At 48.1% G+C, this 14,958-nt stretch overlaps 1 protein-coding gene across 2 annotated transcripts in view; it reads right to left on the bottom strand.

Annotated features, from left to right (window-relative positions):
• Positions 1-14,958, bottom strand: part of SMOC1 (SPARC related modular calcium binding 1) — a 154,856-nt gene that overhangs the window by 87,701 nt on the left and 52,197 nt on the right. For both annotated transcript variants that reach the window (XM_065871009.1, XM_065871007.1), the window contains exons 2-3: positions 1,660-1,825; positions 417-529 (exon numbers count right to left, since the gene is read on the bottom strand). In XM_065871009.1, coding sequence (XP_065727081.1) covers positions 417-529; positions 1,660-1,825 — 279 coding nt within the window. The remainder of the gene's footprint in view (positions 1-416; positions 530-1,659; positions 1,826-14,958) is intronic.

Raw genomic sequence — 14,958 nt, forward strand, 5'->3', positions numbered from 1 at the left:
GGAGCAGAGCTTTGTTAGAGGTTTGGGGGCGGGAAGGAGGGGCATATAAAATGGGTAGTAATAAACAGTGAAGGGAATATGGGGGTTGCCCATGGAAACTGGCGAGGATAAGAAAAAATAATCAGCCTACATTTGACAGAAGAGAAAAATGAAGACGGCCAGCAGGGAGGATGGGGACCAAGCAATGCCAGTTTCCTGGCTCGTACCTGCATGAGCCTTTCAGGACCCACTGCCAGCTGGCAAGGGGTGGCATGGGGCCCAGGACGGGGAGGCCGGCCCCAGAAAGCAACATGGAGGGTGTCAGAGAGTCCTCAGCTGTTTCCAGAAAGCGAGGCTCTCAGGGCCCTCCTGCTCCCAGGCCCTTCCCCCCAGCCTCAGCCCAGGACCCAGGGCTGAGAGACGTGGCCAAGGCCTACCTGGGTAAAGGAGCCATCCTCGCTGCACTCCGGGACAAACACCGCCTCCTGGGGCTTCTTGGCTTGCTCGAGGGCCTGAGCCCGCTCCAGGCGACACTTGCTCTGGCCAGCGTCTAAAAGAGGGAGGAGTGCATTTGAGATTCACTTGGATCCCACACAGGAGCCATGGACAAAGCAGCTGCTGGTTATAGAAATGCTGGGGAAAAAGCACTCTGCCGTGCAGGGGGCCCACACACAGCCAGCTGGCTGTTCCAAGGGCACAAGGGCAGGGGCTGGTGAGTGCCACGTGGCCTCACCTTCCTCTTAGTGGTACTCAGAAAAGTTGGGTGGGGGGTGGTCATATTTATACGAAGGTCTGTTTATTCTTTTTCTCCCAAGTATCCCCAGGCCCTCCTAGGGAAAAAAATGTTCTACTTCTATTATTTTTCACTGGGTTTATTCAAAAACACGCAAGCCCAAGGAGTCTCAAAGATGTTTTGTAGTTCAAGAACTGCAAGCACTTTCTTTGGGAAATCAGAATTCGAGAGCAGCTGGCTTAGCCTCCCACAATTCCTATAACAGCTCTGATCAGTCCAGGGGTCACAAACTCAAATACCTACAGGGCATAGGAAAGTGATATAAATTAGAGAAGGGGCTGGCCGTGTGAAGAATGGCATTCAGCTTGGCAACACCATAGGGAGTGCTGAGGACTGTGGCAAACTGGAAAACGGGAGGACGTAGCTACTACTCAGCTCCAGCCACATGTTTGCCTTGAAGGAGGGAACTCAGACGTAACATCACCAGAGCTTCCAATTTTTTATGGGAAGTACAAAAATCCAGACTTTTAGGTTGAATTTCCCAACTTTTAAATGCTGTCTCAAATGTTTTAAATATTTTTAAACATGCGAGCAGACCAAACAAAATACATCTGTTGGCCAACAATGTGGAATTCCTATTTAGGAGCCAGCCACAATGTCTTGCCATTTTAAGCACCTCTACAAAAAAAAATAATAATAATAAAAAATAAAAGCACTAGCCTAATAGCATATCTCTCTAAGCCCTGGTGGCAGTGTTTAAAAGCCAGAAAAGTACTCATCCTTCACTGGGCCAGTCCTCCTTCCCACACTGCCCGGTGGAAAGGACATGGGGAGAGGTTGGCAAGTGAAATGAACAGACTCATTCTGAGCTCTCCCTATGGGGAGTGCCCCACGCAGGGAGCGTGGTGCTCAGGTATCTCTCCTCTGCTGGGCACGTGCACACTCACCTCTGCATCTACCTCGATGTACCACACCCAGGGTTGGGTCTCGGCACTTGGCTCGCTGGTACTCACACATGGACTCGTAGGACCTGCCGTCAGAGGCACAGATAGGTTTGGGTTGAGTCCTGGAGCAGTGGAGGTTGCACTGAGGGTCACGGTCACTTATGAGAAACTAGGTTGGAAAAAAAGTGAAAGGGTACAGAGGTTACTTTTGCAAGAAAAGTAAGGATGAGTCCATGACTTACAATACTAGTTTGCCCTTGGGAAGCAAGTCCAGAATAAACCCAAAGTTATTAAACCCTAGAAGTGGTAGGAAACTAAGCAGCCACAAACTCTAACCAAGGAAGGCATCCTGTTCTCAGTAATTCACACACAGGATCTCATTAATCCTCACAACCCTATGGAATAGGAACTACCTATTCTGTAGATAAGGAAACTGAAGGCTAGAGAGAGGTAACTTGCCCGGTTGTACACAGCTCTAAGTGGTGAATTTGAACCTAGATTGGTCAGAGGTCAAATCCAAGCTTTCACCATTGGGACAGTTGGTCTCCTGGTCCACGCTGATGGTCTCTGCACTTGGCTCTATTTGGGTACCTCCCCAAACCAAGAACTCACTAGCAATCTCTACTTTCCATCTTTGGAAAGTTTTATTGATTAGAAAGTAGTACTGAGCCCCCAAATCTATCACCGTTCCATTCTGCCCACTGCTCTCTAGCAGAATACAAGTCAAGCAATTTCCTATGAGAAAGGAATTTCCTGATTCAATATATCATCATCATCAGATTGTGAGATGCTGAGTTAAACAGTTTTCTTTACTGCAGGACTTCCCAGACACCTTTGGTGCATTCGTACGCATTATGAATCTCCAAGAGGTATAGCAGATTAAAGATACGTAGCTGCAAAGTATTTGCCACTCTTCCTGTTGAGCTGTGGAGTCTAATTCCCCTCCTTTGAATCTGGGCCAGCCTCAGTAACTTGCTTGACCAATAAAATGCTGTGGCAGTGATGTGCTGGGACTTTTGAGCAAGGTTACGTGAAGCCCTGCAGTTTCTTCCCGGGCCTCTTGCAACACTCACTCTGGGGGAAACCAGCCACCACGTAAGAAGCCCAACAACACTGAGACTGCCATGCTAGGAGGAAGCCCAAGCTAACATGAGGCGAAACCAAGTGGAGAGAGAAATGCCCAACCAACACGGGCACGGAGACATGTGAGTGAGGAAGCCTTCAGATGAGTCTAACCTCAGCAATCATCTGACTGCAACCAACAGAGATGAAAAGGAGTCACTGCTTGAGAGACCCTGAGCAAGACCCGCCCAGCTGAGCCCAGTCAACTCGCCAGAACCGTGAACGTTAATAAGTTGTTTTAAGCCAATAAGTTAAAAAATTTTTTTCCTATTGAAGTACAGTTGATTTATAATGTTTCAGGCGTACAGCAAGCCATTAAGTTTCGAGTGGTTTGTTACACAGCAATAGATAACCAGATCAAGAGCATATACGATTATGTATCTCCCAAATTTATTTGACCATGAACCCCTTTCCCAGTGAACCCCTGTTAACAACTGCAGAATACAGCTGGAAAACAATAACTGGACAATACAATCCACAACTCACCCCTGCACAGGATCAACTTCCCTCAGGCTGCCCCTGCTTAAAACCCTTGAGCGGTGCCCCTCTGTCCCTGGGGACCTTCCCATGGTCTCCTGGTCTGGCAGATCTGACGCTGGGGCCCCTTCTCTGGCCTCAGCTCTTCCTGTTCTGTCCCCATCTTGCTCACTGCTGGTCGGGTACACTGGCCTACTTTCCAGTTCCCAAATGGGCTACATTTGCTCCTACCCCTGGGCCTTTAGACACACTGCTCCTTCTCCCTTTCCTCCCACCCCTACTCAGATTTGGGTTCATCTGGGAGGTTCTCCCTGACTCTCACAGGTGAGGACGGGTCCCCCTCTAATAACCTCTCACCCCACACTTTTCCTTCAGGGCTCTTAACACAGTTTGATGATGAATTGATTTGTGTGATTTGATTAGCAATGGAATCCCCCACTCTGAGCTCCAAGAAGACAAAGATTCTGTCTCTTCTGTCTGTGAATACATCTCCAGCATCCAGCACAATGCTGGGGTACTTGATTATTTGTGGGATGAACGCATCCCTGAAGCAGCCTTTCCCACACAGCATTTACCTCCAAACCAGCTGGTGTGACGTGACAGGCCTGGTCTCCCAGGCTCCTGCCACCCCCGGGGATCACTGGGCCACTCCCCTACCCCACCCCCCATCTCCCTTTCTAAGCTTTCCCCCTCCCTCCCACATTACATGGTGGGCAGAGGTGGGCCACAGCTTCTTGCCCTAGCTCCACTTCAGAACATAAGTTATCTCCGAGGCTGAGAGGTGGGTCTCTTCTCTCTCCATCCCCAACCCAGGCCCCTCTGCCACTACAGCCCTCTAAGCCTCCGACCCACTGGGCACCAGGGAAAACTTGGGACCCAAAGGTCCAGCTGAATGACGCAGGCTTGGAAGCCCTGGCTCTGGGCACCTGGATGTGCACAGGACCCAGGTGGCTGCAACCAGCAAAGCTGGACTAGAAGTCTCTCTTTTTCCCTTAGACTCATTCCTCATGTGTCTGCAGCCCAGAAATGCAGCCAGACTTGGCTCTGTAGTTCTGCCTGGTGAGCAGCAGGCGCTGGCCAGAGGCTGGGATCAGTGTTCTCACACTCTGGCTTGCAGGCCAACCAGTAGCCTCAAAGCTGTCCAAGAACAGATCAAGACACTGCTGTCACGCTACTCTCTCCTGGTCCGTGGAAGTCAGGGCTACTTACATGAAGTCAGACCCTGCTTTTAAGACCTATTTGTTAGTTATTTTGCCATGTCAATCCCCAGGAGCCAGGGAACAGCATGCCCTTTGTTCTCACGATCACACAAGGAAAGAAATATCCGTATCTTCTAACACCTGAGAAAATCAAGGAACTCATCCTTGGTCACAGAAGGATCTGGTTGCCAGACCTTAAGTCTGAAGAGTGATAATAATAAGTGCTGATAATTATACATCACTTACGATACGTTAACTAATTTAACCTTCCCAATAGCCCTACGAGGCAGGGTACGCTAAGTGTGCGTCAGTGCTGAACCTGACACCCAGGGCCTGGCTCCAGAGCCACGCTTCTAACCACTACACCGAACTGCCTTGAATTATTACAGAGTAGCACTGCAAACAGAGACTCTGACCCAATTGCAAAATTGGATTCAGTTTGGGATTAGCAGATACAAACTACTATATAAAAAGTAAAAAAACAAGGTCCTACTGTATAGCACAGGGAACTATATTCAATATCTTGTAATAAACTATAATGGAAAAACAACAAACAAACAAACAACTGGATTCCCAAGTCAAAAACTGTTTACCAAGAGCCTACTCCATGTGAGACACCAACTGCTGAAGATCCAGATAAGACAGCCCTGCCCTCCAGGCACTTTAAACCTACTGTGAGAAGCTCCTCATACAGCTTTGTTCACCTTCAAAAAAGAGGAATTGTGGAAGACACAGTTTCTTTTCAAACTCAAAGAGGTTGCGCTGTTGTCTCTTCACAGCTCATGGGAGAGGGGGGCTGCAGGCATCCCTGTGGTGTTGAAGAACAGGCCATAAATTTGGTTTGGAAATGGTTTGCCCTGGGCCAACAGAGATGCCATGGCAGCTCTGCCAGAGACCAGCTTCATAACTAGGGAAACACTGCCTGGAGAAAGACAGGTTAAAGGCAGCTTCAGAATAAGCCCCACCTTTCTCCACACACGGAGATCCTTCCGGGCTTTGGGACCATTCCCAAAACGGTCCGTCTAGAAATGACTGCCCCCAAGGCCAAGGGAAAAAGTTCTGAAACAGTCCAGGACCATTGCTAAAGACCATCTCCAATCATCTGTGGTGACTAATTTTTATCTATTTCAGGAACCAAAAAAGACAATGAGTTCTATAAAATGGAGGGTTTTTTTTTTAATTGAGGTATAGTTGATTTACCATTTTGAATAAGCTTCTGGTGTACAATGAGTGATACACAATTTTTAAAGATTATACTCCATTTACAGTTATTATAAAATATTGTCTATATTCCCTGTGCTGTACAATATAGCCTTATTTATAAGGCTATATTGTACAGCTTATTTATTTTATACATAGCTGTCTTTACCTCTTAATCCTTTACCCCTATCTTACCCCTCTCCCCACTGGTAACCACTAGTTTGTTCTCTATATCTGTGAGTCTGTTTCTTTTTTGTTATATTCACTAGTCTGTTGTATTTTTTAGATTCCACATATAAGTGATGTCATACAGTATTTGTCTTTCTCTGCCTGACTTATTTCACTAAGTGTAATACCCTCCAAGTCCATCCATGCTGTTGCAAGTGGCAACATCTCATTCTTTTCTATGGCTGAGTAGTATTCCATTTTATATATATATATATATATATATATATATATATATATATATATATACCCCACATCTTCTTTGTCCATTAATGACTATGCCCTAATAGGTTCACCCAAACCTCCAAGGACCCTAGGGCATTACTTGGGTCCACAAACACTGCTTGTTCAGCCATCCACTGATCCACTTTTATACTTAACAAGCAAGCACTATGATGCCCCCTGCATGCGAGGCATGGGAAGCAGAACACAGCCAGCATAGTCCTGCCCTCAACGAGCTTGCACTCTAGGGTGGAGAGAACAAGCAACCTGACACTGATCGTGCAGCAAGGGAACAGGATACCACAGGACCAAGAGAAGATTTCATTCTTGGGACTCGGCAATGCTACAAAGCCACAGACTCCAAAAGAACTTTCTGCAGTGATGGACATGTTCTATATCTGTGCCATCCAGTGTGGAAGCCACAAGCCACGTGTGGCTATGAAGCACTAAATCGTAGCTGATGCAACTGAAGAACTAAATCTTTAGTTGCATTTAGTTAACTTAACTTTGCATAGCCATATGTGGCTAGTGGCTGCCAGATTGAAGAGCACAGCTATTGTGGGGAGGGGCGGGGGGGGTGGGGAGAGAATGGCTCACGCTCACTGGAGTTTCTCCTAGTTGAGCCGAGCTACGACAGACTGGACCAAGAAGCAGATCCTGCGATAATATCTGCATTTGGAAACTGGACATGAAATCATGAATTCATTATTATGGGTTTCAACAGCAGAACATCCCAGGAGTTCAACACAGTCCACCTGCAGTCACAAAGACAGATTTTTCTTCTCTTCTGGAGACAAGAGGGACAGGCTGCAAGTCCCCAGGACCTCCCATGACTGGGTCATTTCTCTCCGCCCACAGACAAAGCTTGAAGAGTCTGAGTCACCCTGCTGGAACTGAACCCCCGGGCCACAGAAGTCTGTTGTGGGCTCAAGAGCAATCAGAGTTGGTGGAAATTTTTGGTGCTGGGCAGAGGCAAGCTGTCTCGCCGACGAGGCAGACGCTAAACCATTTCCCTCTGGGGAGGAAATAGTATTTTCATAAAAATCCTCACATCCATTCCCTTCCTTCTTCCTCACCAAAAGACAACAAAAACAAAATAATTATGTTAAGTATGATTGTGTAATACAGAAACCAAACAAAAGGGGCCGGGACAATTGTGCGTTTGCAAACGGTTCTTATTCCCTCCCTCTCTCCTTGGGGAGTGAGTGATTCCAAAGCAAACACACAGCATTTTGTGTTCTGCTCACATTTGTAAAGTAGGACAAGCACTTGAAATACATAAAAACATTCCATCCTTCCTATTGGAAAAGTAAGCTGCCGATGGGGGCTGTGTTCACCAGAGAAGAGATGGGGGTAAATGAAATCAATGTTAGACCTACAGTCCCTTCTGTCTGAAATGCGCACATGTTGATCCTTGCCCTCAGGTTCCAGAAGAGTAGAATGTAAACCCTGCCACAGCTTTTGCTCAGGGAGACCACTCCAGTACCACAAGCTGTGTTAGGTTTGACAGACTGCCAAGTTTCCATGACAATAGAGGGAACAACAGAGGCAGCCTAAGGTTCCATCTGGGAGGAGATGTTCAATTCTTTATAATAGGGAGTTGGTTTCACAGCCTTAACTTCCACCTGTACCATGCTGATTTCACCAGCATCTAAAATTCTAAAAAGGCATCTTGCTGGAAACATGCCTATACCTATATTTTTCCCAGGTATAGAAGAGGGGGCAGGAACTGTACTCTACAACCAGGGCAATGGTTTGGAAGTGTGAGGTCCACAAGTTGGAGGAGCAAGTGGCATTCCCTTTATGATATCAGACTAAAAATCACAGGCCAAACTCAAATAATTTGAGGTTTTTTTTTAAAATAAATTCATTCGTAACACAGCTTCGGCTACTCACTTTTAACTTTTTTGTTTCACTCATCAATTGCTGGAAAACAAACCACCCCCATACTTAGTGGCTTCAAACTATTCATCGTTTCTCCCAATTCTACGCGTTGGCTGGGCTCAGCTGGGAGGTTCTTCTGATCCACATGGTTTCAGCTGAGATAACAGCCAGGCTGCATTCATCTGGGAGCATGGCTGGGGCCTGGAGCATACACTGTGACTTCAGGCACTGCTGGTGCCTAGTTGGAGTGCCTGAAGTGGCAGGGAGCCTGGCTGGGCTTCTCTCTCCAGCAGGTTTTCTTCTTTTATCCATGATGACTTCTTTCAATCCTAAATCTCACGTATAGATGTTTGACATTTTGCCACCAAACTTTCTCCCAAGTTCCAATTCCATACCGCCACTGAAGTCACCATCCTAAGAAGCAAATGCTTTCATGTTTTAAACGCTACTGTTAACTTCCTTGGAGCTCCTGCTGCCTTGTGTTCATATGTCTATCAAAACCCTTGATATACTTCATTATCATTTATGTAGGTACATGTCTAGAAAAGACTGTGTCTTATTCTTCTTTATATACACAGGGCCTAACCCAGTGCCTGATCCAATGCAGTTGTTCAATACATGTTTGAAGAATGAATGGGTGAATATCAAACCTTACCTAAAAGATACCCTCTTTCTATCACTTACTATAAAAAGAGATATTCTTTGTCCAGCCACCACCAAAAGCTTAACACTCTCAAATGCATAGAATAATGGAAGCTGTTGGGTCCCTTTTTTTTTTCTTTTAAGAAAAATCTATCAGATAAAGGAAGCCATACATTAACCATTGGATTTTCCCCTTGAATTTAAGGAAAGGAAAAAAACATCCCTGAGTCACTGAAGAGAATGTAGCTGAGCGGCTGAGACAGTATCCATATACCCACAGTATCATCATCAGATATCATCAGTAATTGTCCCTAGAATTCATTCCCAGTGAAACTGGCCTTAGCCTGAGAATTTTCCTCACAAAGCCTTGGAAGGCTTTCCGCCACTCTGCAGATAAGTCATGTCACCCATAAGTCTGGCAGTCATCTGAGATGCCCAAGGTTGCTAAGCCTGAAGTGAGTTATGTTAAGGCAGTTATGTTAAGTGAGTTATGTTAAGGCAGTTATGTTAAGTGTGATTAGCACTCTGGTTTTTCTGAGCTACCATATGCACGTACTTGAGTAAGAACAACAGCCAGATTCATTTATTAATCATATTTTTGACACCCTGAATTTATTTTTTCCATAGAATCAATGTTATAAATAATGGTGAGTGTCCCAACCCAATCTGCTAATGTCTACTTGGAAGGAAGAGAAGGAGGAGCCCTACCCCGTGTGCCTGCTGAGTAGGTAACGGGCACGGTCAAGGCCCCCAGTGCCAGCCCCCCGAACTGGGTGGAAATCCTTGGTCCCCTTGTGCTGTTCCTTCCTGCCTCGGGATTTGGCACGTGTGGGCCCTTTTCCCTGGACTGTGCTTCCACCTCATAAACTCCTATTCATCCTTCAATCTCAGTGCAGAGGCTGCTTCCTCAGGGCATTTGACTTCTCTGCTAAGTCAGGACCCTGTGATAAGCCTCCACACACCCTGCACTTTCCACTGTGGCCTGGGTCACGATTGTAATTAAATAACCAACTATTTAATTATATGTTCCTTGCCCCTCCTCCCCACTAAGCTGAAAGCTTCCTGCAGGCAGGAACCGCAATCTGCTGGGTGTCACCCTGCTGGATCCCCAGTGCCCAGCAGGGGCCTCGCCCAATAGATGCAATAAATATCTATTGAGTGAATGAATGAAGAGTAAACTGAGGCTCGGCCAGGTTGAGCTAGTAAGTGGTAGACCACGCCTCTCAGTCTGACTCAGTGGCCCAGATTCTTTCTGCTACACCTCACTGCCTCCTTCAAGGCAGGATGGCAAGCGCTGAGCCCCGGAGGGTGGAGCTGGGGGCGGTCTGTTGTTAGTTCTGGCATCAGTGGCTGGGGTCTTGGCGGCGGCCCCTCTGGTGGACAGCAGAGGAGGAGGACTCGGCAAGCAAAGGGAGCTTTCCGCAAGGAGGGGTTTTTTTTTTTCCCTGTTATGTTTGTAAGTCCAAGTCCAGCTCAAGTTTTTAGACCTCAGGCACTAAAGAGCATTCCTGGGAGGTACGTCTGCTCTTGAAAGGGGGAATAGCAGTGCCTGGAACAAAAAGTCGAGAACCAGGGGCTTCCCTGGTGGTGCAGTGGTTGAGAGTCCGCCTGTCGATGCAGGGGACACGGGTTCGTGCCCCGGTCCAGGAAGATCCCACATGCCGCGGAGCGGCTGGGCCCGTCAGCCATGGCCGCTGAGCCTGCGCGTCCGGAGCCTGTGCTCCGCAACGGGAGAGGCCACAACAGTGAGAGGCCCGCGTACCGCAAAAAAAAAAAAGAGTCGAGAACCGCGTTCCAGACGTCTAGCTGCATGCAGCTCGGCCGCTCACTCTCCAGTCAGGCACGCTGTCCGCCTCCCGTCACCGGATTCACCATCCTCACAACCAGACTTCAGCCTTTTTCTCCGAGGACCGCGTCTTTGGGAACAAGGAGCCGTTTCACATGAGAACATCACTCACCCACCCTCTATCTAATCCATCATCTGCCCTGAAAATCCACATCCCCATTTCTGCTAGCTCGCTCTCACCCTTCCCTGACCCCAGAGCCACGGCATTTACACAGGTGCAAAGGAGGGCCTCGATCAGGGCCGGCCTCAGAGTGGGGCTCCCGGAGATGGAGGAGGGGAGATAAGGGAGGTCAAAGGGAAGGGGAGGTCTGCAGTGTCAGCGGTGTCTGCTCTTCTTCTCCACACCTCCACGAGCGAGGCCTGACAACAGCACGCCCAATTAAAGGGCTTTTCACGCTGGTGAGGGAAAGCAGACGTCCCCCTCCAGCTGTTTGGCAGCTGGAACCACTTCTGTTGCTTTAGCCAGGAGAGGCCTGACCCCTGTCACCCCAGCCCCACCCCCTCCCCAAGGGAGGAATTTCGTGGTCACCGCAGCCTGTCCACCCAGTTTCCCTCCTCCACTGCGCCCCCCACAGTACAGGGATGATGGAGCAGGACCCAGGGGATAAGGCTGTCTTACACCAGGTGCCGTTGTGGGGGAGGGGTGGGGGAGGGTCAGTGGGTTTGACATAGCAGCTGGGTCCCTGGATGGAAAGAGGCACTAACAAGGCTGCAAAGGTAAAGCTTCTAACTCACACAGACCCTGTCCACACCCCCAAACCATGCCCCATGCCAGTCTATTAGAAAGGCGGGCATAGATCAAGTGTGGGTTAGGGCCCAGGTCATCAGATTTCCAAAATATGGAGCATTCTTCCAAATGAAAGGAGCCAGACTCAAAAAGCTACATACTGTCTGGGTCCATTTATGTGACATTCTGGAAAAGGCAAAACTATACGGATAGAAATCAGATCTGTGATTGCCGGGGATTGGAGGTAGGGGGAGAAGTATGAGAGAATGGGAGAGGTGGAAGTAGTCTCTATCTTGATTATGGTGGTGGTGATGGAACTACATAAATTTGTTAAAAACCATCAAAGTGTACACCTTAAAAAGGTGAAGTGGGGCTTCCCTGGTGGCGCAGTGGTTGAGAGTCCGCCTGCCGACGCAGGGGACACGGGTCCGTGCCCCGGTCCGCGAAGATCCCACATGCCGCGGAGCGGCTGAGCCCGTGAGCCATGGCCGCTGAGCCTGCGTGTCCAGAGCCTGTGCTCTGCAACGAGAGAGGCCACAACAGTGAGAGGCCCACGTACCGCAAAAAAAAAAAAAAAAGGTGAAGTGTACTCTGTATAAATCCTATCTCAATAAACAAAAAAGAGAAAAGCACAAAACTAAAGAAAAACATCAGACCTCCCATAGGTACACAAAGAGGTTGCTGGAGATCTCTCCTCCCACCCCCTTCAATGATCAGGAGTCAGGCTAGGTGCATTGGGGGTTATGAAAATAAACAAGAACAAAGGCCCTGCCCCCAAAAGTGGATCCGGTTGCCAAGACGGACGTGTGTACAGCTAACTCCATCAGGACATCATTTTCAAAACCAGCAACAAGGAATCAAAGCCTAAGTCACAAACAGACAAAAGGACAGACTATTTGAAAATGGGACGCCAGGAAGTCCAAGATGTGAGATGGCTAACTCTTTAAGAGAGAGAGGAGAGGAGAGGAGAGGAAGGAAAAAGAGGCATCCATTCAGCAAAGAATAACTGAGCACCTATGCTGAGTGTTGGGGACAGAGCAGCTGGCCCCATGTTCTGAGGGGTCAGAGCGAGAGGTTAATGCAGACTGCAAGGATGCGGGAGGATTTCTCAGAAAAGGGGCCGTGACTGGGTGGTAAAGGATTTCGACAAGCAGGAAGGGTTGTTAAGGGCATTCTAAGCAACAGCAACAGGTACACAAAAGTAAAGAAGCAAATTCGAAAGATAGTTTTGAAATGACCATTTATGGAAGACATAAGGCTTTACGGCCAGGTTTGGGGTGAGATCATGGAGGGTCTTAAAACTCCCATTTGCCTTTTGTTTCCTTAAAGAATTGGAAGCCAGTGAAAAAAGTAAAAGACAAGATCAGACGTGAGCTTTAGAAACCTCTGGCAGGGATGTGAAAGACAACAGAGAGACTGCTTAGGGGGTTACTATAGCTGAACATAAAGGCAGGAGGAATTTCGAGAAGAGGGGGCATACATGAGCCAAGGAAGTGGCTGAGTGAGACAACTGGGTGAGATAAAAGCACCAAGAACCAAATTGCTGTCTGTGGGGAGTGGGATTGCGGCCCGGTGGAGATGCTCTGTGTTCTCCATCACAGCCCGGAGGGACTTCCGCGAGGCTAGGAAGGGAAAGGCCGGGGGCGCGGGGCAGGGGGATGCCACAAGCACGCGTGTCGGCAAGGAAGAAGGAGACACGGAGAACAGGTAGAGATGAAAATATTTCTTTGAACGAGCGGAATCCCTTAGCTTAAAAACCGTTTAGGTTTTAGCCCTCCTCGATCACCGACAGGGCGACAAGCCTTCTGATCAGAGGCACAAAGCATTTATTTTTGTTTCCCGCTTGCAAGACCCCAGTCACTAAATTCTAGCCGATGGAACTCAGGAAGCGAGGGCATAGAGAAAGTCACTCGCCCATCCCCCCACCCCGCATCCCTCAAACTCTGCCACCAGTGTAAATAAAAACACCTTGCTCTCCAAATCAAATAAACAGAGTGCTCTCCAGGACCCAGATTTTTTTTTCTCAGTTCTCTCAGCCCATTAGCCCCGGAAAAAAATAAAGGTTACGTTGATGATATTAACAAGGAACAACAAAGTGGTCTTGTACTCAGGGTGCATCCAAGAGATGATGGATTACAAGAGAACTCAGACTTGGGATGCAAAGCAAAGAAGACAGCGAAGGTGTTCTTAAGTACCTGTTTTGCTCTAAGTGCCAATTCATCTCAATGACACACACGTCTGGCAGTCAGCGTTTGCTAAATTAGCACTATCTCTCTACCTGGCAAGAGCAATTTATTCCACCAAGGCTAGTGGTTCCTTACAAGGTTATCCTTGGACACTCCCACAGGCTCTGCCCAGGGACATGCTTCAAGTTTCCAGTGGGTATTACTAAGAACGGAACTATCTCACACATCACTGAGCATCCTGGCTAGTGGCGATGGGGTCCAGACACGACTCCTGCACATCCTGGTCCTGCCCCACCATACTCAGTCCCACCCTCACTAGTAGCATTTTATGCCTTGTGATGTGTGACATTTGGTTTATAACCAGGGGAATGAGTAAGGAGACTGGTCAGGATTGGGGGTAATGACTACAGTGAGAGATGACTGGGCTTGGTCCTGATCCAGCTGGGTGCTGGGCAGTGACTGAGACCCTCTGGCTGGAAGGACAAGGTCCCCAAACAGAACTGTTTTCACAGGAGGCTTGGTGAGATTCTGGGAAAAGTAGGAGATGCAGAATCTGAAAAGGGTGTGTTCGAGAGGTTCCAGATCACTTTGAGAGATTCTAGGCATACACAGAGCTATTTCAGGGCCTAGGTGACAAAGAGACACAGAAATGAGGCAGGACCTTTCCCCATCTCTGCCTGAAACCCAGCCCTGCTCTGGCAACTGAATCAACAGCTTTGGCAGCAGCTGGAGATAGCTGCACTGGCACAGACTCGGGTGTTCTCATTATGGGCACTGCCAGCAATGAGGTGCCTCTGGGCAAAGGGTAAAATTATGACTAGTTTGTGGAAATATGTAAAGCACCCCAAAGAAGGGACTGAGAGGAATTGCCGTTTGAGTAGATGAGGGTCTTGTAGTCATTGCAATTTGGGAGTAAAGCTCAACGTGTCACCATTTTGTCCTCAACAGACAGAAGAGACCTGGAAATACCAGTTCTAAGAAAGACGCTAGAAGGAGTGCAGCCCCACTTAGCAGGCTGCAGAAGTCAAAAGAAGCAGCCTGAACTTAAGGAGAATTTGCAAAGGCCAACTGAGCATCCAGAAATCCATTTTCCAAAATGGCAACGCTGGATATGGTTGTCAGGCTCCCAGGCTGGTCAACAAAATGCCTCAGTACCTCATTATGTGGCTAAAATAAAGCAACTAACACGCAGCCAGAACAGAGGGGTGGGAGTCAGGTAGTCCCCCAAATGAAAGGGCTGGGCAGCTGAACCTGTTCGTGAGCTAAGACCTGAGTGTGTCCACTGTACGGACACACGCACATGTGCGTGCACACATTCGCACACTTACTAAGAGCCCTTAGCAAGTAATCTTTTGCGGGGCGCAATTATCACCTCTGGTTCGAGAGTGCAGAGTGAAAAACATCAGGGGAGAAAGCTGCTAGCCGAGTTACGTGCAAAAACAATGACTCTGGAAGTCTTTGTTTCCCTCTCCTTGTGGATTTGCTCTGTGCTGTCAGCTGTAAGTCCTTCAACACCACCAAATGTTCCCCATAGGAGGGGAATGGACACTGTTTGGTGAACCCCACAGCACC

Source organism: Phocoena phocoena, chromosome 2 (genome assembly GCF_963924675.1).
Source record: "Phocoena phocoena chromosome 2, mPhoPho1.1, whole genome shotgun sequence".
Taxonomy (NCBI): Eukaryota; Metazoa; Chordata; class Mammalia; order Artiodactyla; family Phocoenidae; genus Phocoena; species Phocoena phocoena.